Raw genomic sequence first — 23,179 nt, 5'->3', positions numbered from 1 at the left:
GGTCGGGGTGCGGTGGCGGGGAGGGCCGAGGGGCCCCTCGCTCCCGCCCCAGCTGGTTTCGCTGGGCACCTTTCCCAGTTTTCTTTTCCATCTGGGCTGGTGGCGGATCCAGGGGTGGGAGCGACCGCCGGCCTCGGAAAAGGGGGTCCCCAGCACCCCAAGACTCCCAAACTCTTGGGGAGGTAGTGAAAGGAGGGCAGTGGGACGGGGGGGAGGGGTTCACACCGCTTTTCCAGCGCCGTCGCCTGGCCATGCCTCAGTTTCCCCAGCCCGCTCCACGTCGCACTGGGCAGCCAGAGGCAGGACGGAGGCCCCGGGGGTCCCGGCGGGGTGGGAGAATCCCTTACCTGAGCCCGCCGCCGCTGCCGGCTCTGCTGCGCCGGGGCACGGACGGGTCTGGGCTTGAGCGGAGGGAGGAGCAGGGTGAGCAACATCTGCCCCAGTCCCCGCCCCGCCGGACGGCCCTGCAGCGTCTGCACCGCACGGCGCTGCACGGAATGGAACGGCACTGCACGGCATGGCACATTTGTGGCATGGCATGGAATAGCATGGTACGATATAGATGTGTCACAGCATGGCCTGGCACATCACTGCAGGGGGTGGTGCAGTTCGGTGTAGTGTGGCACCACAGCCCAGCACAGCCTAGCACGGTGCTTGCTGAGGCTCCAGCCCTAGTGCCATGTAGGCATAGGCCAAGTGCAAGAACCACTGTCCTCATCCTGGCCCTGGCCATGCACAGCAGGACAGTGCTGGGATGGTGCCACCATTGTCCCAGGATGATGTCAAGGCTCTCCCAGGCTGTGAGGCAATGATGCTGAAGACACTGTGGCCCCTCTGAGCTGGATTGGAGTTAGTTTGGCACATCCTGCATTGCTACACCTGGCAGGGTGAGGAAGAATCCTCATGGGATGGGGCTAGACAGGATGGGCTGAGAAGGCAGGGAATAGGCAGGGTGATGCAGGGGGCAGGCCAGGAGTGCAGGGAGCAGTCTGGGATGCAGATTCCCCAGAACGATGGCCTGTTCCCTGCCTTGGTGCCCAGGGTGGTGCTGTCAGCCTGGGGCTGTTGGTGTGAGACCTATTCAAACCAGTGTCTCTTCATCCCTCCTGGTGCCTCCCAGCTGCAGGTGGAAAGGGCAGGGGTGAAACACATTTAACTGTGGAAATGGAAAAAAACACCAGGAGAAGACAGAGAAGAAAGGAGAGGGAGACTGAAGGAGTAAGGAAGGCTCTGTGCCACCAGGGGATGGCTGAAGGCCTTGGATGGACACCAACTGCAGTTGGGCTGGTGGCACCACTGGTAAAATGAGCCACTGGCCACCATGACCACCCTCCATCCCCACCATGCACCATTAGCCCAAGGCAATGCCACCCCATCCTTGTCTCTGTCCCATTTCCATCAAGAAAACCAGATAAAAGACTTTATTTGGTTGTTTTCTGGTTCATGGAGTCAGGGCAGATGCAGGTCAGGGGGAGAGTGTTGCCTGCATCCCCCATATTACCCCTGGCACTGCCCTGTTGTTATCACCTCCTTCCAACCCTGGCATCTTGGTTGTCACCAGCATAGGGACACCAAGGCTCCAGGACTCACCCCCAACCACAAGCTCACTCAGAATGGCAGTGCCAGGTGATGTTCCCAGTGCCAGGATGTACTGGGGATGGGGGCAGCCCAGTGTGTGCCAGGGGGCTCAGGGAGCTCTGCTGGGCTGGCTTTGGCTTACATGTGTCAGGCACCTGCCTCTGTCAGCTTCATCTTCTGCAGGCTGTCCCACAACTGCAGGGACTTGGGACGAGGGTCTGGCCCTGGCCCAGCCACCTCCTGCTCGTGCTGCAGGAGGGGCAGCCATGGGGTCTGGTTAGGATTCCCCCAGCCCTCCCCATGACCCGATTGTTTCCTGACACAGGCGTTCCCTCAGCTGTCACCATGACCAGGTCACTGCTGGCCACCCCTTAACCCATGTTCACCCTGTCCAGCTTCCTTCAGCCACTCCTCAATTTCCCTGGACGTTCCTCAGCTGAACTGCCCCAAGAGCCTGATCAGCACTTGGCTGTCCCCAGGGAAGGACATAGATATGTAGCGGGATGGACATGTGGAGGGTGGATGGATGGATGGATGGATGGATGGATGGATGGATGGATGGATGGATGGATGGATGGATGATGGATGGATGGATGGATGATGGATGGATGGATGATGGATGGATGGATGATGGATGGATGATGGATGGATGGATGATGGATGGATGGATGATGGATGATGGATGGATGGATGATGGATGGATGGATGGATGGATGATGGATGGATGGATGGATGGATGATGGATGGATGGATGGATGATGGATGGATGATGGAGGATGGATGGATGGATGGATGGATGGATGGATGGATGGATGGATGGATGGATGGATGGATGGATGGATGGATGGATGATGGATGGATGATGGATGGATGATGGAGGATGGATGGATGGATGGATGGATGGATGGATGGATGGATGGATGGATGGATGGACGAGGGATGGATGGATGGATGGATGGATGATGGATGATGGATGGATGGATGATGGATGGATGGATGGATGGATGGATGGATGGATGGATGGATGGATGGATGGATGGATGGATGGAGCTTGGATGGGGGGGGATGGATGCATGGGTACATGGATGGATGATGGATGGATTCATGCTTGTATGTATGGATACATGGGTGGATGAATGGACGGAAATGGTGAGGTGAAGGCAGGAGAACTGGCCTGGATACAGAGATGGAGGCTGGGACAGAGAGACAAGGACAAAGGATCATCACAGACCTCCTCAAGTCTGTGGTGGCACTTCCTCAGCTGCTGCTCCAGTTCAGGTGGGCGTCCCTGCTCCTCCTGCAGCTGCTTCAGCCACCAGCTCTCCAGCACCTTCAGGAGCTCAGCCCTGTGCCAGGGCAGGATCCCCCTGTGGTGATGGACAGGCTTCAGCCAGCCACCACACCCGGACACCCAGCTGGAGACAGGCCCATTCCCATGCCCACCTGCTATGGCTGAAGAGTAGCTCCTAGTGCAGGTCCTGGTGGCTACAGGATTCCCATATCAGGTTTGGCACCTTCTCAGGCTGAATAATGCTCCTGTGGCCATCAGGGGCCAGGTCCAGGGAGAGAACATCACTCCTGCCACCTTCTTGAGAGGTAGGGAGTCAGCAGGGGATGGCAGCACCAGGGGATGAGTCACCAGAAGCATGGAGTCACCAGTGGGAAAGGGTCATCGGGGATGGGGTCACCATAAGGGATGGCACAACCTGGTACAGAGTCATCAGGGGATGGGGAGGAGCCACATGCCACTATAGGGTGAGATCCTGGACACCAGCCCCTGTGTCCCCCAGCCCCTGTGGTCTTGTGGTGGCACAACCCAGAGTCCTCACATGCTGCTCCCAGCACACTCAGGGTCCCTGTTTGCAAGTGTCCCTGTCCCAGGCCACCCTGTGGTCTCAGGCCACCCCATATCTTCCCATCTCTTCTTAGGGTCCTCATTATCCCTGAAGTACCCACCACCCATCAGGTGCCCATCACCTCTCAGGTCCCCATTGTCTCCTGGGGTCCTCATTATCCCTGGAGTCCCCATCACCCCTGGGGGGTTCACTATCCCTCAAGGTCCTCATTACTTCTTGGGGTCCCTCTCACCTTCAGAGTGCCTACTGTCCCTGGGGTCTCCCTCACTCCAAGATCCCCATCACCACTGGTGTCCTGTTGTCCCTGTGTCCCCTTCATCCCCAGTGGGGTTCCCAACACCACTGGAGTCCCCATCAGTCCAGGTGTCACCACTGTGTGTCCTCATAACCTTCAAGTCCTCACTGTCCCTGGGATCCCCATCACCCCTGGGATGTTAATCTTCCCTAGGGTCCTCATTACTCCTTGAAGTCTCCATTGCCTTCAGCATCCCCATTGTCCCTGTGTTCCCCATTGCTCCTGAGGACCCCAGGTTCCCATCACCCTTAGGATTCCACCACCCACTAGTCCCCATAACGTCCAGGTTCCTGTTGTCCCTGTGTCTCCATCACCCCTGGCATCCCCATTGTCCTTGGGATACCTATCACGCCCCATCCCTGTTCCCCTGGGTCCCACAGCCCCATGCCCTAGTGCCAGCAGCCCCCCAGCACTGTGCTGCTCCTCGAGGCTTTGTTGTCACCCTGGCCAAGGCGTCACTGGTGGAGACCAAATAAATCAACCCCTGATGTTCCTCCTGCTGGGAGCTGTGGCTGGCCATGGTGGCTGGGTGCAAGGGAGCAGCAGGAGAATGGATGTTCTCCATGTTAGCTCTGGAACCCAAGGAGGGCAAAGGGTCCTCAGGCTGAACTCCAGGACAGGCACTGGAGTCTGCTGGGAGCACTGGGAGCACCAGACTCACTTGGGGAGCACTGGGTTGGCTGAGGGCACTGGGAACACTGGGGACATTGAGAGCACTGGGAGCACAGGGTTTGCTGGGAGCACTGTGACTGATGGGTGCCCTGGGAACACTGGGAGCACTCAGGATTGCTGGGGGCACCAGGACTACTGTGGGGACATTGGGGCCACTGGAGGCACTGGGAACACAGGGGCTACTGGGGTCACTGGGAAGACTGGGACAGCTTGGGGCACTGGGGTCCACTGGGGGCACTGGAAACACAGGGACCACTGGTGAGCACTGAGAACCCTGGGGGCCCAGGGGGTGCTGTGAGCACTGGGAGCACTGATGCTGGCTGCACTGGGACCACTGGATTGTGTGTGTTACTGTGGGAGCTGAGGGTTACTGGAGAAACTGGGCTGGGGACTGGATGCACTGGGTGTTATGGGAGATACAGGGAGTTACTGGGTGCACTGGGGGTCAATTGGGAGACTTATTGGGGATACTGGGATGGGGATTGGGTGGCACATGATGTTACTGGGGAGACACTGGGGTTTATTGGGGGACCTGGGGTTACTGGGGAGGACTGGCAAGTACTGGAAGAGCTGGGATGGGGACTGGGTGCTTGGAGAAGGGGCCTTAGGTTTAGACTGGGAGTTACAGGGGAGCCTGGGGGTCAGATTGTACTGGGGGCTTACTGGGATGACTGGAACTCACTGAGGGCTGGAATGGAGACTAGTTACACGTGGGTGGTACTGGGATACTGGGAGGACTGAGGGTTACTGGGAGTGCTGGTGGGTTACTGGGTTGCTGCCATGGGGACTGGTTGCAACCCAGTGGGAACCTGGGGAGGTACTGGGAGGACCGGGGATTACTGGGAGTCTTGGTGGGTTACTGGGAGGACTGGAATGGGGACTGGGTGCACTGTGGGACACTGAGGGGTCACTGGGGACGGGATGGGGGCTATTCACACGCGGCTGGGTGCACTGCGGGATACTGCGGGGTCACTGGGGACTGGATGGGGGCTATTCACACGCGGCTGGGCGCACCGGCAGCTCCTGCAGCGCTCGGGTCACTGAGGCTGCTGGGCCGGACTGGGGCGGCACATGCACCTGCCCGATAGGCGCTCCATTGAGGCCGCCTGCTCCTCAGGATGCGCGTCGCGCGGGTCGGCGCTCGGCTGGCCGTGCCTGTCGCCTGCTTCCGCTGTCGCGTCGGCGCCGCGGGGGCCGGGGGGGGTCCGGGGGCGCCATGACCAACGGTGGGAACGGGGGGCCAAGGGCTACCGAGGGGGGCCTGGGGAGAGCCGGGGCCGGCATAACCAATGCTGGGAACGGGGGAACGAGGGGTTGTGGGCGGAGGGTCCTGGGGCCACCATGGCTGGTGGTGGGAACTGGGGAATGGAGGGGCCGGGGCGTCCGGGCGGGTTCGGGGCCTCAAGGACCATGGAGGGAGGGGGGTTTTGGGGGTTCCGAAGGCGGGGAGCCTGATGAGGCACCATGGGGAGAGCACTCAGGTACCGACAGGCGACGGGGCAGAAAGGGCTGATGTGGCGGAGGTACTGAGAGGAAATTTTGGGAGGCGGCTGGGAGACTGTGAACCTTCGGGGGCGGGGTACTGGCAGTTCTGAGTGCCGTCGGTGGGGATACGGGCAGGTCTGAGTCCCTTTCCGGGGGATCCCGGGAAGTCTGCATCCCCTCATAGGGGCAGAGACGGGAGATTGTTCACACGGAGTGTGGGGGTCTCCTTGGAGGGGGTTGGGCAGGGGCCCGGAGTTTCCCCTGACCCCTCCCCGACCGATCTCCCCGCAGTTTATTCCCTGGACGGGCTCCTGGTGTTCGGGCTGCTCCTGGTTTGCACTTGTGCGTACCTGAGGAAGGTGCCTCGACTGCGCACCTGGCTCCTATCTGAGCGCAGGGGCATCTGGGGAGTCTGCCACAAGGGTGAGGGGCACTTGGGACACTGGGGTATGGCGCGGGGGTGCTGGGAACACTGGGATGGGGCACTTGGAACACTGGGGTACAGGATGGGATGCTGGGATCTCTGGGGTCGGGTCTAGGACAGGAGTATTGGGTCCAGGTTGGGGACACAGAGATGTGGGATGGGGATTTTGGGGTCTGGGATAGGAACACAGGGATTTGGAATGGGAACAGTGGGGTTTGGGATGGGAACATGGGGTCTGGGATGGGCTCACAGGGATGCAGGATGCATCTGGGATGGGGACATGGGGCCTCACCCCATCCTTGTCCCACCCACAGCTGCTGTGATTGGGACCCGCCTGCACGTGGCTGTGTCCATGTCCTGTCTTCTCATGGCCTTCTACGTCCTTGTGGGAAAGTGACCACATGGGGACCTGCTGGCAACCTGAGAGAGACTTGGGACCGACTAGAGATCCTGTGACTGAATCTGATGATCCCAGTATGGACCAGAGAGCCCGGTACTGACCCCAGTGTCCCAGTACCAACCAGAGACCCCATTGCTGACCCTGGAGACCCTGGTACTGATCCTGGAGACCCTGGTACTGACCCTGAACCACCCCTGGTCCTGCCCTTGGCAGCAACCTGGATCCTTCGTGTGGCAACCCAGGGACCATCATGGCCCATCACCCTCCTTGAGCCCACCAAGGGCAACTGTGAGGGCCAACAGGGCACCTTTAGACTGTTGGAAAAAGATTTCCTGTGAATTCCGAAGAGAAGTGGGTGAAGGGACCCCCAGGACTGGGGGACCCAGCTCTGCCCTGTGAGCCCCTTCTCTTGATGCTGAGCAGGGTCCTAGTGAGACCATGGCAGGCTCTGGGGGCCAGGCAGGGTCCCCCCTGATCCGTGGGATCTTCCTATGCCCCTGCAGCATGGGGGGCCCTCAGGGGGGTTTCCTTCTGCAGTGGGGGGTTGGTGACGCTCCCGGGTTGTAAATATTGGACCACCACATGCAAATAAAGTGGGGGTTCCTCTGTGGCAGTGATGGCCTGGGGGTCCTGTGGGGCTGGGGGGCTCCTGTGGGGTTGGTGCCCTGCTTGGGTGTCCTGTGGTATGCGTTGAGGGTCCCACTGGGTGTGTGTGAGGAGGTCCTTGGAGGCTGCCTCCCATGGGGTGGAGGGCTCCTGTAGATATGGGTCCTGGGATTAGGAGGATTTGTGCAAATAAAGTGGCGGGGGGGGGGGTGTGCTGTGGGGTGGGGAATTGCTGACTGAAGCCTCCTTGCCCGGTTCGTCCAGCTCTCTGGGGCCGGGAGTGATGCAGCCCCGCAGCGAGGGGCACGGAGGGCTGTGCCCTGCCCGCGGTGAGTGCGCCCGGCCCCGCCTGCCGCCCGTCGCTGTGCCGGCCGTGTGCCTGGGAGACGCGGTCGGTGCTCGGCGATGCTCGGCGGTCCTCCGATCGGCCGGGGGCGCTCCAGAGCTCTGCGCTACCGTCCCGGCGTGCTCCGCGCGGCTACGGTAGATAAAAGGGCCGGACCGGAAGTGGCTGTGGCTGTGCGCGTGAGTGTGTGTGTGCGCGCGCGTATGTGCGTGTGGCGTGTGTGTGCGCGTGTGTGTATGTGCGCGTGTGTGTATGTGCGCGTGTGTGTGTGTCTGTGTGTCTGTGTGTGTCAGTGAGGGGTGTCCGTGTCTGTGTGAGGCGCCAGCCACCCTCCCTCCCTACACGTTGATCTTATTCGATCGGCCGGGCCCCGCCGGGCCGAGGTGAGAAGAAAGCGCCGCGAAGCCCTCGGGCGCTGTGCGGCTGGGCCGGGCGGGATGAGTCGATCAGATAGGCGAGGCCACGGCCGCTGAGCGCCCTGCGATTCTGACCCGCGCCCACGTCTGCAGCCCCGGGGCCGACACCGAGCCGCTCCCGACAGCGGCGGAAGACGAAACGCCCCAGCCTCATCCCGGCCCAGCCATCCGGGCCACGCGGGGAGGCGGGAAATGCTCCCTGCCGCAGGCTCCGTTCGCACTTTGCAGGGCTCCGTGCTGGCCTTGCGGGGCCTGCACGCTCCGTGCCGTGCTGGCAGTGGTTCACCGGGGCCTGCAGCTGTGTGCGGCACAAAGGCTGTACACGGGGCTGTCGTGGCACCGTGCCATGTCTGTGAGCTGAGCGCGGACCTTGCTGGCCCCGCGGGACACCGGGGACTCTCATTAGACCTACGAGCTTCATGCAACATGGCCTCTGTGTTTTATTGAGGGTGTGTGGTGATGCCCATGGTGCTGACAAAGCTGTGATGGTAACCAGAGGACAGCCCCTGTGGAAAAGTACAGTTGTGCTAGTAACAGGATGGCCACGGTCATAACAGGAGTACAGCTGTGGTGATAGCAAGAGGATGTCCGTGGTTATGCCAAGGGGACAGTAAGGGTGGGTGACCGAGGGGTGGCTACAGTGGTGACAAGAGGATGAGCCTGAGAGGACAGCCACAGAGGTGAAAAGGGGACGGCTGTGGTGGTGATGAGGGGACAGCAGTGATTCTGCCATTACTGGGAGAAGCAGCTACGGTTGCTGCTGATGGTGGCCCTGCTGTGGGGACACTCGGAGAGGAGGTCACCAGCTTAATAGTGCCTGGCAGCCTTCGTCTGCCGGGGTGACACTGTGGATGCCGTGGGGCATGGCTACCCCATGCCTCTGTCTCTAGCTGTGGCACAAGTAGGCATGGGGTTGTCCCCATGCTGCCATAGGGACAGGCATGTGTCCTTCCTGTGGCCGTGTCCCCCCTGCCCGTGGTACTTGCTGGCATCCCTGTGCCACCACAGATGGACATGTGTCACTAGTGTCCCCCAACCCACTGGGTGACCCTTTGCCACGAGAGTTGAGACCTCTGTATCACTTTAGCAGCTCTGTCCCTCATGTCCTCTCGTGGCTGTGGCCCCCATATGCCCGTGTTCCCCATCTCCCTGTGTCCTCCATGTCCCTGGTGTTCCCATGTTGTCTATATCCTTCATGTCCCCCTATGTCCCCCATCTCCCTGCGTTCCCATGTCAGCTGTGTACCCAGTGTCCCTCTGCAGCCCCTTACCAGCTGTGTTCCTATGTCCCTCATGTTCAGATATCCCCTGTATCCTGTGTCCCTCTGTGTCCCCCATTCTCCCGTGTCCCCTGTATTCCCCGTGTCCCTGTATCAAGTGTGCCTGATGTTCCTGTGTCCCCCGTGTTCCTATATCCCCTGTACCCCCTAGGTCCCTCATGGCCTCCATGCCCAGAATATGCAGCCATGTATGTCTCCTGTCCTGTCCCCAGTGCAGTGGGGCTGGCCCGGCTCCGTGAGGACATGGCCTGAGGGGCACACGAGTGGCACCCAGTCTCCGGTGCGGTGGAGGCAGCTCCGGGGTGCGGGGGGCTCTCGACCCCCCCTCGCCGTGTCCCGGTCCTCCCCCAGCCCCGGGCGGCAGGAGGAGGGGCTGTTCCCGGCGGCGGGAGGTGAGGGCGTGATGCCCCGAGACGGTCTCGGTGCTGTCCCTGGCGTAACATTCCTAAATCCGTTCCCAAGGATAAATTCCCGAGGCCGTTCCCGGGAACGCGTTCCGGGGATTACATTCCTAGTCCCGTTTCCGGGGATACACTCCCAAGGATGATGGGGTTCCCGGCGGCGTTCTCACGGATAACACTCTGGTCCCGGTGCCTGATGCCAATCTCAGGGTACCATTCCCGGGTGTAACCTTGGCCGTGCTGTTGTTCCTGGGAGTTCCCTTCCCGTGTATCTATTCCCAATACCGATACGCGGTGCCATTCCCATGAATAACATTCTCGATACCGATTCCCGGTGCCGTTCTCATGGCAAGCTTTCCCGGAGGCGATGCCAGTTGTCGTTCCAAGGGAATCTATTCGTGATCCACTGCCCGTTCCCGTTCCCTGGGACGATGCCCCGTGCCATTCCCACCGTTCCCGGTGCCCGTTCTCGGAGGTGATGCCCGGTGCTGTTCCCGGGGGTTCCTCTCCCAGTGCCTATTCCCGTTCCCGGGGGGGATGCCGGGTGCCGTTTCCAGGGGTTCTGTTCCCGGTGCCTATTCCCGTTCCCGGGGGCGGGGGCAGGTAGCGGCAGGTGCGCGGAGGCCGGGCCGTTGGCGGGGGCGGGGCAGCGGCGCCGGTGCTCGCACCGGCCGAGCTGCCGCCGTTGCCACCGCCGTTGCCGCCGCCATGGCCGGTACCGGAGCCCGGTGGATGCCACTGGCGCTGTGTCTGGCTGTTACCGTGTCACCGGCACGCACCGGAGAGCAGCTACACGTCTGCAAGGAGGTACCGGCACCGGGAATGGCGGGGGGGGATGGGGGGGTGGGCAACCGGTAACACACCAGCACCGCTGCAACCACCCCCAAATTCCCCCCACACACCGATGAAACGGAGTCCCGGAGCATGGGGAGGCCGCTCCCTATGAGATGAGGGGGACAAGGAGGGGACAGGTGGGGGTCGGGCATCCCGGTGGCACCGGGGATGGGGTGTCTCCTATAGGGGGGAGGGACTGGCCGACCTCCTGGGGGCCCGGGGAGCAGTCTTTGCTCCCAGTGGCTCGGCCAGAGCCCGAGAGTCTCCTTTGGGACCCCAACTGGTGTCACCCCATCATCGTCCCTAAGTCCCTACTCCTCAGACACATTGGGGTCTCCCTGAGTGCTGCTGGGGGGTGACAAGGAGCGGGGGGGGACAATCCCAATGGCCACGTGTCATTTCCAGCCCAGCACATGGTATTCTGTGAAGAAAAACTGTCACTCACCAGGATCTGTCCACCTTGGGGACAGCAGGTGAACCCCCAAATGCTCTCCCTGGGTTGTCCGTCTTGCCCCCCCCCCCCCAAGTTTTCCTCCCCCGTCCTCAGACCTACGTCTGCTTTTAATCTGGGCCAGGATTTTTTTTTCTCTGATCCAATTATTTTTGTCCGTGTTCCATGATCCAGAGCTGGAAACAATAGACTGGGGCTGGCACCTGCCCCAGGAGCAATCAGTCCCCCAGAGGGGGTGTCCCCTGTCCTTCACAAGGGACAGCCCTCCTCCCTCCCCTGGCCAGAGCAGAGTTACAGTGGCAGTAACTGTAACTGGGTGCCCTCCACCCCCAGAGCCACCCTGGGGCTGAATTAGGTCAATTTATGTAGATTTAATGAAAATATGGAAAAGTTTAGGAAGAGAGAAAAAATACCCTCTCCCCAAGGAAATCCCTCAGGACTGAGAGGAATGTGGTAGTTCAGGGCTGCTGAAAGTTGGAGTGACCTTCCGGGTACCCCCAGGGTGGTGGGGACCTTTCTCTGTGTCCCCATCTCAGGGCCAGGGGGGGTTCCATGCTGCCTGTACATGGGCAGGGCATGCTGCAGGCATCTCTCTGTCCTCAGTTTTCCTTTTCCACCCCCCTTTTACCTCTCCAATCCCTCTTTCCCCTTCACACCCCCCCATCCCCCTCTTCCCCCCCCCCCCCCCCCATTGCTGTGTTTCCAGCTGATGGGAACATCAAAGCAGTTGTTTTCTCATCAACCTGCCACGCTCCAGCAGCCGCTGGGACATGAAGCCACAGCACCAGCTCTGACACCTCAGCGCTGCTGCAGGGGGATGGGGAGCTCCCCTTGTACCCCAAATCACAACACCACCACCAGATGTGTCCTTCACCCTGCCCACGCCATCTGTCCCTGGTGTCTCCTCACCAGCCTTAAGCCAGTCTCAACTTGGTGCAGCTGGGAGGATGGGGGGGGTCACGGTGCCTCTGCTGTCTCCAGCACTTCCTGGTTCCCCCTGGCCCCCCCTGCACTCCCGCCCTATGCCCGGGGTGCTCCCTGGCTGGATCCGGGTTGTGCCACAGCTGTTTGATGAGCAAAGTGTGTCACAGCCGCGCCAATGGGCGTGACGGTGCCATGTGATCCCAGGAGCATGGAGGGGGCGCAGGGGTTCCCCTTCACACCAGGGAGGAGTGCAGGGCTGCTGCTGCTCCAAGGCTCCTGGGCAACCCCAGCCAGATCATCCCCCCACCCACAGCAACCCCATTTCCCACCATCTTCTCAAACTGCCCTCCCTCACCCTGCCACAATGCTCCCCCACTCTGAGCATCCCCCTGGTCCTCAGCTCCCCTCAATCCAGAGCATCTCCCACCCAAATCACCCCCATTTTCCAGCATCCCCCAACACTGAACTCTCCCCTGCCCCAGTATCCCCCCACTCTGAGCACTCTCTCAGGCCCCTCTCTCCAGGCCCTGGGCACCACAGGACATTGCCACACCTTAACTCAAAACCATCCCTTGAAGGCACTGCAGGGCCGAGGGGCCAGCCCCTGTCAGGGAGCAAAGGGTGTGGGGGCAGCCCAGGGTGCAGCTCCCTGCACGTTTCATCTGTGTCTCCTGCAGTCCGAGTACCACTACGAGTACACAGCCTGTGACAGCTCAGGATCACGCTGGAGGGTGGCTGTACCACACACACCTGGTCTCTGCACTGGCCTGCCTGACCCTGTCAGGGGCACTGAATGCTGTAAGATTGCCACCAGGAACGGCATGGGGTTAGGCTGGGGGGTGGGAATGGCGGGGATGGGAAATGAGGGCGAGAGGAGGGAGAGAATGGGGAGACAAGCACAGCCATTGTTGGCTCCAGTGCACGCAGGAGGATGGAATGGGATGAGTGGGATGGTAGAAGAACTACAAGCACTGGGATGGGATGGAATAGGAATCACACAGCAACTCCCTGGGATGGGATGAGAGGGATGGGAACCACACACACGGAAGCATTGGGGTGGGATGAGACAGATGGGAATCACATGCACACACAGATAGGACGGGATGGGAATCACAGATAAAGTCATGGAATAGGATGAGAGGAATGGGAATCACACACTGGGATGGAAATCCCCTCATGCCACACATGCACCAGGACAGGATGAGCAAGATGAGCACTCACTCACCTGAATGGGATGAGAGAGATGGAAATCCCACACACACATGCACCAGGATGGGAGGGGAATCACACACACAGTCACCAAATGGAATGACAGCCATGGGAATCTCACCACACACACATGCACCAGGATGGCTGAGCAAGGTGAGAATCCCCCTCACACAAACTTACCAGGAGGGATGAGCAGGATGGGAATCCCAAACACATGCCCCCCAAACCTGGGGGTGTCCCGGTTCCATGGTAGAGTGTTACATCCTGCCTGGATTGGGCAGAGCTGGGCATCAGGTACCAAACCTCATGGATGGGGGGGTTGCCTTTGTGGAATGGTAAGAATTGGGGATCCCAGCACCTCCACCAGCTGGAGCACTTGGAAATGCAGAGCTGAGGGTGATGAGGCTGTAGCAGCACCAGGAGGATTGGGGGTGACCCTCCACGCCCTGTGCCCCTGTCTCCATTGGCAGCATTCTCCTGCAAGGCGGGTGAGTTCCTGGAGATGCAGACGCAGACGTGCCGGCCCTGCGCTGTGGGCACCTATTCGCTGGGCACTGGTGTCCGCTTCGATGAGTGGGACGAGGTGCCCCATGGCTTCGCCAATGTGGCCACCAACCTGGAGGTGGATGACGGCTTTGGCGATGCGGCAGAGAACTGCACCACGTGAGTCACTGTGTCACTGGCTGTGATGCCAGCACATGGGCACCTGGCCTGTCAGGACTGGGTGCGGGGCACAGCAAGCAGGATGGGTGTGATACCCCTGTGCATCCATAGCGCCCCTGTGCATCCAGTTGCCCCAACACCCTTCTGTCATCCTGCCCTGGGAGGTGACACCAGCAGGGGCACCTGTGGTCGCAACAAGGGAACACCCAGCTGTATCACCCACCCCCCAGGTGTGGCAGGACCCCAACCCCACGGGACCTCCACATCAATATTCCTTGGAGACGGAGCACCCATGGAGGTCCCCAGAGCTCCTATGGGGGTCTCTACAGCACCCATGGGGATCTCCACACCCTGTGCCACCAGCAAGAGCCTTTCCTGCCACAGCCCTTTGATCCTCACTGGCAACCTCTGAGCTCTTTTGGTTGTGCTGGCAGCCACCAGACCCTTCCAGTTGTTCCACAGCCATTAAACATCCCACTGGCGAGTTGTACCAGCAGCCATAAACCCCTCTTACTTGTACCACAGCCATCAAGGCCTCTCAGTTGTACCAGCAGCTGCCAAGCCCTCCCAGTTGTTCCACTGCCACTGAATTTCCCACCAACTGTTGTACCAGCAGCCACTGGTACACAGCAAATACCAACAGCCACCAAACCCTCCTGGTCGTACCACACCACTGAGCCTTCCCAGTTGTACCAACAACCAAGAAACCCTCCCAGATTTACCAACAACCACCAAACCCTCAGTTTTACTGGCACCACCACGCTGCTCCATTGATGCCCCTCTTAGGCATTCCCTACTCCCAGTAGCGTGTTCCTCATCCAGACACATTCCCAGAAGAGGGGGACCCCACTCTCTTCTTGCAGTCCACACGGCTCTCAGCAGGCCAGGGGATTCTCCCGAGGGAGATGTGTCTAGCCATCACATCTTGCCATGTCCCTAAGATGTGCCCAAGCCCTGTGCCCCCCATTTCTCCCCTGCTTCCTGGGGACCCTCCCAGCTAGCCCTACAATCCTTGTCCTGCCTGCTGAGAGTGGTGACAGGATATATCACTTGCCCCAGGTCAACGTGGGTGCCACTGGGGGACTACATCGCCTCCAACACAGATGAGTGCACAGCCACCCTCATGTATGCTGTGAGCCTCAAGCAGTCGGGGACTGTCACCTTCGAGTACATCTACCCTGACAGCAGCATCGTCTTCGAATTCTTCGTGGGTGACAGGGGCAGGGATGGAGGATGTGGGTCTCTGGGGACATGGGAGGGTCCTTGGGGGCATGGGAGGGGTCTCTTGGTACATGGAGGGGTCCATCGGGATATGGGAGAGGATCCTACATGGCATTAAGGGTGCCTAGGTACATGGGAGATGTCCCTTGTGACCTGAGTGGGTCTGTGGGAACTCCTCAGGGGTCCCTGGGGACATGGAAGGAGTCCCTGAGAACATTATGTGTGTCCCTGGGGACATGGCAGGATCTCTGGTGGATGTGACAGTGGTCTCTGGGGACATGGGGAAGGGGACCCTGGATATATGGGAGGGGTCCCTGGGGACATCATGGGGATCCTTGCAGACATGGAGGGGTCCCTGGGGACATGAGAGTGGACCCTGGTGACATGAAGGGAGCCCCATGGGATATAGCAGTGGTTCATGGAGACATGAGGAGGGGGTCCCTAGGAATATGGAGGGTCCCTGGGAGCATGGGGGTGTGTCCCTGGGGACATGCAGGGTCCCTGTGAACATGGAGTCCCTGACACTCACCCTGCAGGTGCAGAACGACCAGTGCCAGCCCACGGTGGAGGAGTCCCGCTGGATGCGGACGACAGAGAAGGGCTGGGAATTCCACAGCGTGAGTGCTCGGTGGGAGGTGACACCGGGGGGGAGGTCCCTCGGTGCTGCCCCGGCGTTTCTTGTCCCTCCCGTGGGACGAAGATGCTCCACGAGGCTGAGGAGGGGGCAGTGGATGGTGACAGACGGGGGTGCCACACACACCCCTCCACTGGTGCCAGCCCCCTCCTTGGCAGCAGGATCCCCCACCCACGGTGCCAAACCCATCCCTGGCAGTGGGATTACCCAATCCCATGGGATCCTTCTCCCAGGTGGAGCTGAGCCGTGGGAACAACGTGCTCTACTGGCGGACCACCGCCTTCTCCGTCTGGTCCAAGGTGCCTAAACCGGTGCTGGTGAGGAACATCGGCATTACAGGTGGGTGGGGGCAGGAAGGAGGATCTCGGGGGTCGTGCACCCCCGTCCCCGCTACCTGAGACTCCTCCCGCTCCCAGGCGTGGCCTTCACTTCCGAGTGCTTCCCCTGCAAGCCCGGTACCTTCGCCCCCGCTGCCGGCTCAACCGCCTGCCAGCCCTGTCCCGCCGACACCTTCTCTGGCAAAGGGGCCACCGCCTGCCAGCCCTGCGACCCTGACACCTACGCCGGTGAGAGGGGACACCCGGGGCTCCCCCCGCCCAGAGCTGTCCCTCTAGTATTTGACCCTGGGAAGGGAAGGGGTGATGTGGGGAGCAGGGGTGACCTGACATCCCCTGGTGGCGACAGTGTTGGCGCCCCCGACAAACCTGACACCTATGCTGGTGAGGGGGGACACCCTTAGGGGTCCCTTTGTCCCCGCAATCTGCCCTGCAGGAGTGGCCCTGGGGGAGGGACAGATGATGTGGGGAGTAGGGAGCACCCACCACCCCTTGGTTGGGAGGGAAGACAAAGACACCCCACGTGGTGGGAACAGCGCTGGGGTCCCCGGGCTGTGCTGGCTCACCTGCCGTGTTCCCCCTCGGCAGAGCCCGGCTCGGGGTCCTGCAAGCCACGCCCGCCCTGCACAGACAAGGATTTCTTCTACACCCACACGGCCTGCGACGCCCGTGGGGAGGTAATGCAGGGGCAGCCTGGGGTGGGCGCCCTGTCCCCTGGTGTCCCCCCCAGCTCACTTGCTCCCCCGGCAGACCCAGCTGATGTACAAGTGGGCAGAGCCCAAGATCTGCAGTGAGGAGCTGCCACAGGCGACCCGGCTGCCATCCTCGGGGGTCAAGACACGATGCCCCCCCTGCAACCCTGGCTTCGCCAAAGGCAACAGCAGCACCTGCCAGCCCTGTCCCTATGGCTTCTATTCCAACGGCTCTGGTAAGGTGGCCCCGTCATTGTCCCCAAAGCGTGACTGGGGCACCCTGAGCTGCTGGGGGAAGGTGGGTGCCACTCCAGTGCAGGGTTGTCCCCTCCTGTCCCCATGGCTCCAATAAGGACACCCCCACCACTGTCCCCAAGGAATAACTGGGGTCTCTGGGGCTACCAGGGGGAGATGAGTGCCACGTCAGTGCAGGATTGTCCCATCCTGTTCCCATCATTTTTCCAAAGTGGTGACCAAGGCACCCAAAGCTGACAGAGAGAAAAGTGGTACCACCCTGGTGCAGGGCTGTCCCTATGTATCCAGTAAGAACATCCCAGTTATTGTCCCCAGTAAGTAACTGGGATCCCTGGAGCTGCCTAGGGAAGGTGGGTGCCATCTCAGCACAGAGCTGTCCTCTCCTCTCTCCACCATTGTCCCCAAGAGGTGGTTACCAGGTCATCCCAAGCTGCAGGGAGGGGAATGTGGTACCACTCTAGTGCAGGGCTGTCCCCTCTTGTCCCCATCACTGGCCTCAAGGGGTAATCAGGGCACATCAAGCTGACAGAGGGGGAGGTGGGTGCCACCCCTGTACAGGGCTGTTGCCTTCTCTCCCCAGCCTGCCTCAGTTGCCCAGAGGGCACTGAGCCAGTGCTGGGCTTGGAGTACAAGTGGTGGAACGTGCTGCCCCCCAACATGGAGACCACTGTGCTCAGCGGCATCAACTTTGAGTACAAGGGCATTGCAGGTAGTGGCAGAGGGCTGTCCCTTCCCTGTCCCTTGCCGGGGCACTGACAGGGACATCTCTGAGTGTCACTGCACCCCTGCAGGCTGGGAGGTAGCTGGGGACTACATTTACACAGCAGCTGGAGCCTCTGACAGCGACTTCATGATCCTCACGCTGGTGGTCCCTGGCTTCAGGTGAGGTGGGGGCCACCACCAGGGAGCAGGGGGGACACGGCCATGGAGCAGAGCTAGCAGTGTCCCCACGCTGTCCCCAGCCCTCCAAGCCCAGTGCTGGAGGACACAGAGAGCAGAGAGGTGGCCAGGATCACCTTCGTTTTCGAGACGCTGTGCAGCGTTGGCTGTGAGCTCTACTTTATGGTGGTGAGTGGGGAGACACAGCAGTTTGGGGGGGCACAGTGAATTTGGATGGTGCCACCTCCCCCATCCCCACAGGGTGTCAACTCACACACCAACACTCCGGTGGAGACATGGACAGGCTCCACAGGGAAACAATCCTACACCTACCTGGTGGAGAAGAACGCAACCATGAGCTTCACTTGGGCCTTCCAGCGCACCCCCTACCACGAGGCGGTGAGGGACAGGGGACCCTCTTTGAGAGGGCTGGAGGGTCCCCACTTTGGAGGGTCTGGTGGGGGGTGACGGGCAGATGGTGATGGTGCTCTCGGTGCCAGGGCCGGCGGTTCACCAGTGATGTGGCCAAGCTGTACAGCATCAACGTCACCAATGTGCAGGGGGGGGTGGCCTCCTTCTGCCGCCGCTGTGCCCCTCAGCCCACTGGGTCCTGTGCCCCGTGTTCCCCTGGCAGTACTGTGGACCCCAGCTCGGGCATCTGCCAGCCCTGCCCATCTGGCACCTACCTGCGGGGCCACCCCTCCGACGGGACGCCCACCTGCCACCCCTGTGGCCCTGGCACACACAGCAACCAGGTGACTGGGGATGGCAGGGGGTCCAAGTGTCCATATGTGTCCCCATGGGTGATGCCAATGGGCCCCAGAGGAGTGACACCAGCCTCCCCCAGAGCCAGGATGTCCCAGATGGTGGCACTGGCTAGCACCAGGAGGGTGACACCATCACGGGTGGGTGACACGAGCCTCCCCCAGTCATCCTGGGTGCATGACATTGTGTCCCCATGGAGCTGACACCAGCACCTTACAGCCATTCTGGGTGGGTGACAGGATGGGTGGCAGTGTGGGTGACTGTCTGACCCAGAGTGGGTGATGCCTGCCCTCCTTGGCCACCTCCAGGGAGGTGACACCAGCCCTGTGGCAATCCTGGGTGGATGGCAAGGTGGGTGACAATGTCTAATCCTGGGTGGGTAATGCCAGTCCCCCAGCTGTCCCCAGAGAGATGACACCAGCCCCTCCCAGCCATCCCAGATGGGTGACAGTATCTGACAGTGGTGGGTGGCAGTGGGTGACCCTGGTGGGTGCCACTATGGCCCTGCTGTCTCTCAGGGGTGGTGCCAGCTCTCCAGAGTCTCCCACAAGGGTGTCCCCAGTGGGTGGCATGGCCATCCCTGAGCTCCCTGTCCCTGTTCCCAGCTGCGATCGCTATGCTACAACAACTGCAGCCTGGCACTGGCACTGCCAGGCCGGATGCTGCACTTCGAGTTCCCGTCGCTGGGCCAAGGTGCCGGGGTGGGCACTGGACCCAGCTTCACCCCCAAAGGGCTGCGCTACAGCCATCACTTCCGCCTTAGCCTCTGTGGGCACCAGGTGAGAGCTGTGTGGGAAAACACACGTGCACACATGGGAACACACCCAGGGGGTGGGCACAGGCACACAAGTGCAAACACAGGCACGTGGGTGGGCACTCAGGACAGTAGGCACACATGGGCAGGAGGCCATGGAAACATGCATGCAGACATGGGAACACACCTGGGAAGGCACACAAGGGCACACACAGGAGGGCAGAGGATCATGCATGAATGTATGGGAACACAACTGGGCTCATGGGTGGGTAGTCATAGGTACACAAGTGCAAACACGAGCACACGGGGGTGTGTGCACTCACAGGCACATGAGTACAAACATGAGCACACAGGTGGGCGTACAAGTGGGTGGGCACAAGCACAAGCGCAAAGATGGGCACAATGGGTGAGTACTCAGGAGGGTAGGCACAGGAACACAGGTAGGAGGGCTCACAAATACATGTGCACACATGGGCATCTGGATGGGCGAACACGGGCACACACCTGGGCCCACAGATGGGACGGGGCATGCAGGTGGGCAGACACAGACACACACGTGCATATGTGCTCGTAGTCATGCAAACACAAGGATGTGTATGCAAACACACATTCCCACATGCAGGTGTGCAAATACAGGTGTACATACTGTCACACCTGCACTTACACACCCACCCACTTGTGCAGTCACTTGTGCACAGTCACAGAAACACACCTGCAAAGTTGTGCAGACACATGTGAATACTCGTGTAAACACATATGGACACTTGTGCAGCCACACCTGTATACCTATGGCTCTGCACACACAAGTGCCAGTCCCTTGTACACACAGTCTCACTCCACACATGTGTGTCGTGTATGTCCCCACAGGGCAGGAAAATGGCCTCATGCGCTGACAATGTGACAGCCGGTCTGGGGGGCCCTGCCCGTGTGGTCACCTCTTATGTGTGCCAGGCCATTCTGGTGCCCCCTGATGTCACCGGTGCCCGTGCAGCTGTGTCTTCTCAGCCTGTCAGCTTGGGTGACCACTTGCTGGGTGAGCAGGGAGGGAGGGGGACACCCTGGGGCACTGGGACACCCCAAGATCACTGAGACACATGGGCAGGACAGACACTGGAACATCTTGGTGGCACTGGCACACCAACACTGGGACTCCTCAGGGGGACTGGGACAACCTTGCGGCACTGAGAGTGGGACACCTTGTTGAGACTAGGACACCCTGGCGGCACAGGAACCAGGACATCCCAGTGGCACTGAGAGTAGGATACCCTGGTGGGATTGGAACACTCTGCTGGGACTAGGACACTGGCACTAGGACATTTCAGCAGCACTGGGATACCTTGATGCCATGGGGACACCCCAATGGGACTGAAATACACCCGGATGGGACTGGGACACTACAGAGCACCTTGTTTGGGATTGGGACATTGTCACTGGTGTATGTCACCAACAACCCCAGTGGGACTGGGACACCATGATGTGACTTGAGACACGCTGGTGGGACTGGGACACTGACACCGGGACACCCTGTTGGGATTGGGATAGCCTGGTGGCACTGGGACACCCTAGTAAGACTGGGACCCTCTGGTGGCACTAGGACACTGGGACTGGAACACACCCCAGTGGGACTGGAGACACCCCTCTCTCCCTGCAGGTGTCACCACCAGCTCCGTGCTGGACGGCATCGTGTCTCCCCCAGAGCTCTTCCCCCCCAGCCACCCTGACCTGCCTGACATCATCTTCTTCTTCAGGTGCAGGCAGGTGACAGGGGGTTGACAACCACACTGTACTCCCACTGTCCTCCTGACCTCCCATGTCCTCTGGCAGGTCCAACGACATGACACAGCCCTGCAGTGGTGGCCGGGCCACCACCATCCGCCTACGCTGTGACCCCCTGCGTGTCGGCACTGGCACCCTGGCTGTCCCCAGGTGGGGAGGGGACACGGGGAACCCCGAGGGGGGTTTTGGGTGACCCAAGCATCTCCTGCTGTCAGGGTTGGGCATATCCCTGGGGTGCTTTGCTTTGGAGACACCATAGTCACAGTGTCAGTGTCCCTCACTTTGAGGTGTCACCCCGGCTGTTCCCAGGTGGGGGGGGTGGGGGGGTGGGACACTGGGGACACCAAGGGGGGCTTAGGGGACTCCCAAAGTGACCCAAACAGCTCCTGCTGTCACGGGTGGGCATGTCCCTGAGGTGCTTTGTTTGGGGACGACAGTGACATGGTGTCAGATTCCCTCACCCTGAGGTGTCATCCTGGCTGTGTCACCGGCGCCCTGCGTGTATTCAGGTTGGCAGTGAAAGAAAGGAGTCCTCGGGGGAGGTTTGGGAACCTTCAAGATCCCCTGCTGTCATCGGTAGATACTTCTTTGGAGTGCTTCACTTTGGGGATACTGCTGTCATGCTGTCCCGACCCTGGGGTGTCACCTTAGCTGTAATCCCCACTTTGGAGTGTCACCGTCACCTGAGCCCCCCCTTTTTGTCCCTCCCCAGCAAATGCCCCGAGGGCACCTGCGACGGCTGCACCTTCCATTTCCTGTGGGTGACGGCCGAGGGATGTCCCCGCTGCTCCAGCTCTCACCGCCGCCCCATCGTCGGCGCCTGTATCGGCGGCGTTCAGGTACCGCCCCGTGCCCCGGGCTGGGCTGCGGCTCCTGCGGCCCCTGATCCCCCTTTTCCCCCCATCAGAAAACCACCTACGTGTGGCGGGAGCCCCGGCTGTGCCACGGCGGAGACGCCCTGCCGCCGCAGGTGATCCAGGCGTGCCGGAGCGTGGATTTTTGGCTAAAAGTGGGAATTTCCACTGGGACGTGCGTGGCCGTTTTGCTGGCCGCGCTCGCCGCTTATTTCTGGAAAAAGACTCAAAAGTGAGCAATTGGCAGCGGGATTTGGGGACACGGGGGCTAGCACTGTCACGGGGGGGTGATGGTACCGCCTGCTTTCCCAGGTTGGAATACAAGTATTCCAAGCTGGTGATGGACGCGGCGGCCCGGGAGACCGACGCGACGTCGCCCGATAGCTGCGCCATCATGGAGGGGGAGGACGCGGAGGACGAGCTGCTCTTTGCCACCGAAATGTCACTTTTTGGAAAACTTAAAGCCCTGACGGCCAAGGTGAGTGGTGGGGTGGGTAGCGGGGGTGGAAACAACCCTGGAGTAGCCACCGGACAAGCCGTGGTGGAGGTGGGATTTGAGGATGGTCCATGTCTCAATTCCCCACCCCGGGGGGGCTCCGTGTCTCAGTTTCCCTACTCCAAGGGGGGCTCTGTGCCTCAGTTCCCCACCCCGAGGGGCTCCGGGCCTCAGTTTCCCTACCCCACAGCGGATGCCGGATGGATTCGACTCGGTCCCGCTCAAGACCTCATCCAGCAGCACCGATCGGGAGCTGTAAGAGGACGGGGGGCACCCTCGCATCTCGCAGCCCTCCCAGGAGCTGTGACGGGCCAGAGGGGCACCCATGGACACCCCGGCCCCGGACAGCTGTGAAGGGAAGGGGGGGTACCCACGGCCCATCCCCCAACGTGGCCTTAGGGACCCGCTTCGGACCGGAGCCTCGTTACGGCTTTTGTACGTGTGTCCCCACCCGTGCCCCCCACCGTGTCCTCCCCATCCCAAGCACCTAAAAATGCCAAATACAGGAGTGGGGTTTGTATAAGGGCTCCATGTGTGTGGGCACACGGGGGCGGGGGGGTTTTGTATAAGGGCTCCATGTGTGTGGGCACACGGGGGCGGGGGACACGCCTAGGGGATGCGGGGAGTTGAGCGTGGGCTCCAAAAATGGGTGGGGTGAGGATGTGGGGGTGTCCGCAGG

General features: G+C 60.8%; 2 protein-coding genes and 1 non-coding gene across 3 annotated transcripts; all 3 read left to right on the top strand.

Moving 5' to 3' along the window:
* The first annotated feature begins 5,561 nt into the window (after positions 1–5,561).
* Positions 5,562–7,323, top strand: TMEM167B (transmembrane protein 167B). The gene is made up of 3 exons (XM_036398621.1): positions 5,562–5,627; positions 6,178–6,309; positions 6,625–7,323. The coding sequence occupies exons 1-3, from the start codon at positions 5,618–5,620 to the stop codon at positions 6,705–6,707; spliced, it is 225 nt and encodes a 74-aa protein (XP_036254514.1). The 5' UTR covers positions 5,562–5,617; the 3' UTR covers positions 6,708–7,323.
* A 522-nt stretch (positions 7,324–7,845) lies between these two features.
* Positions 7,846–8,157, top strand: LOC118696460 (small Cajal body-specific RNA 2). Its single transcript, XR_004981653.1, has one exon. It is a non-coding gene; the product is annotated as a small Cajal body-specific RNA 2 (non-coding RNA).
* A 2,285-nt stretch (positions 8,158–10,442) lies between these two features.
* Positions 10,443–23,023, top strand: ELAPOR1 (endosome-lysosome associated apoptosis and autophagy regulator 1). The gene is made up of 22 exons (XM_036398594.2): positions 10,443–10,565; positions 12,645–12,765; positions 13,647–13,839; positions 14,899–15,046; positions 15,597–15,677; positions 15,928–16,033; positions 16,111–16,260; positions 16,618–16,706; positions 16,780–16,957; positions 17,557–17,685; positions 17,768–17,858; positions 17,939–18,044; positions 18,117–18,254; positions 18,356–18,610; positions 19,226–19,399; positions 20,242–20,407; positions 21,026–21,122; positions 21,199–21,300; positions 21,863–21,989; positions 22,058–22,236; positions 22,317–22,482; positions 22,691–23,023. The coding sequence occupies exons 1-22, from the start codon at positions 10,467–10,469 to the stop codon at positions 22,757–22,759; spliced, it is 2,964 nt and encodes a 987-aa protein (XP_036254487.1). The 5' UTR covers positions 10,443–10,466; the 3' UTR covers positions 22,760–23,023.
* The last annotated feature ends 156 nt before the right edge of the window (positions 23,024–23,179 follow it).

Source organism: Molothrus ater, chromosome 25 (genome assembly GCF_012460135.2).
Source record: "Molothrus ater isolate BHLD 08-10-18 breed brown headed cowbird chromosome 25, BPBGC_Mater_1.1, whole genome shotgun sequence".
In the NCBI taxonomy this organism is placed as follows: Eukaryota; Metazoa; Chordata; class Aves; order Passeriformes; family Icteridae; genus Molothrus; species Molothrus ater.
Note: the sequence above shows the minus strand (reverse complement) of the source record. Positions and strands in the feature narration are given on the sequence as shown.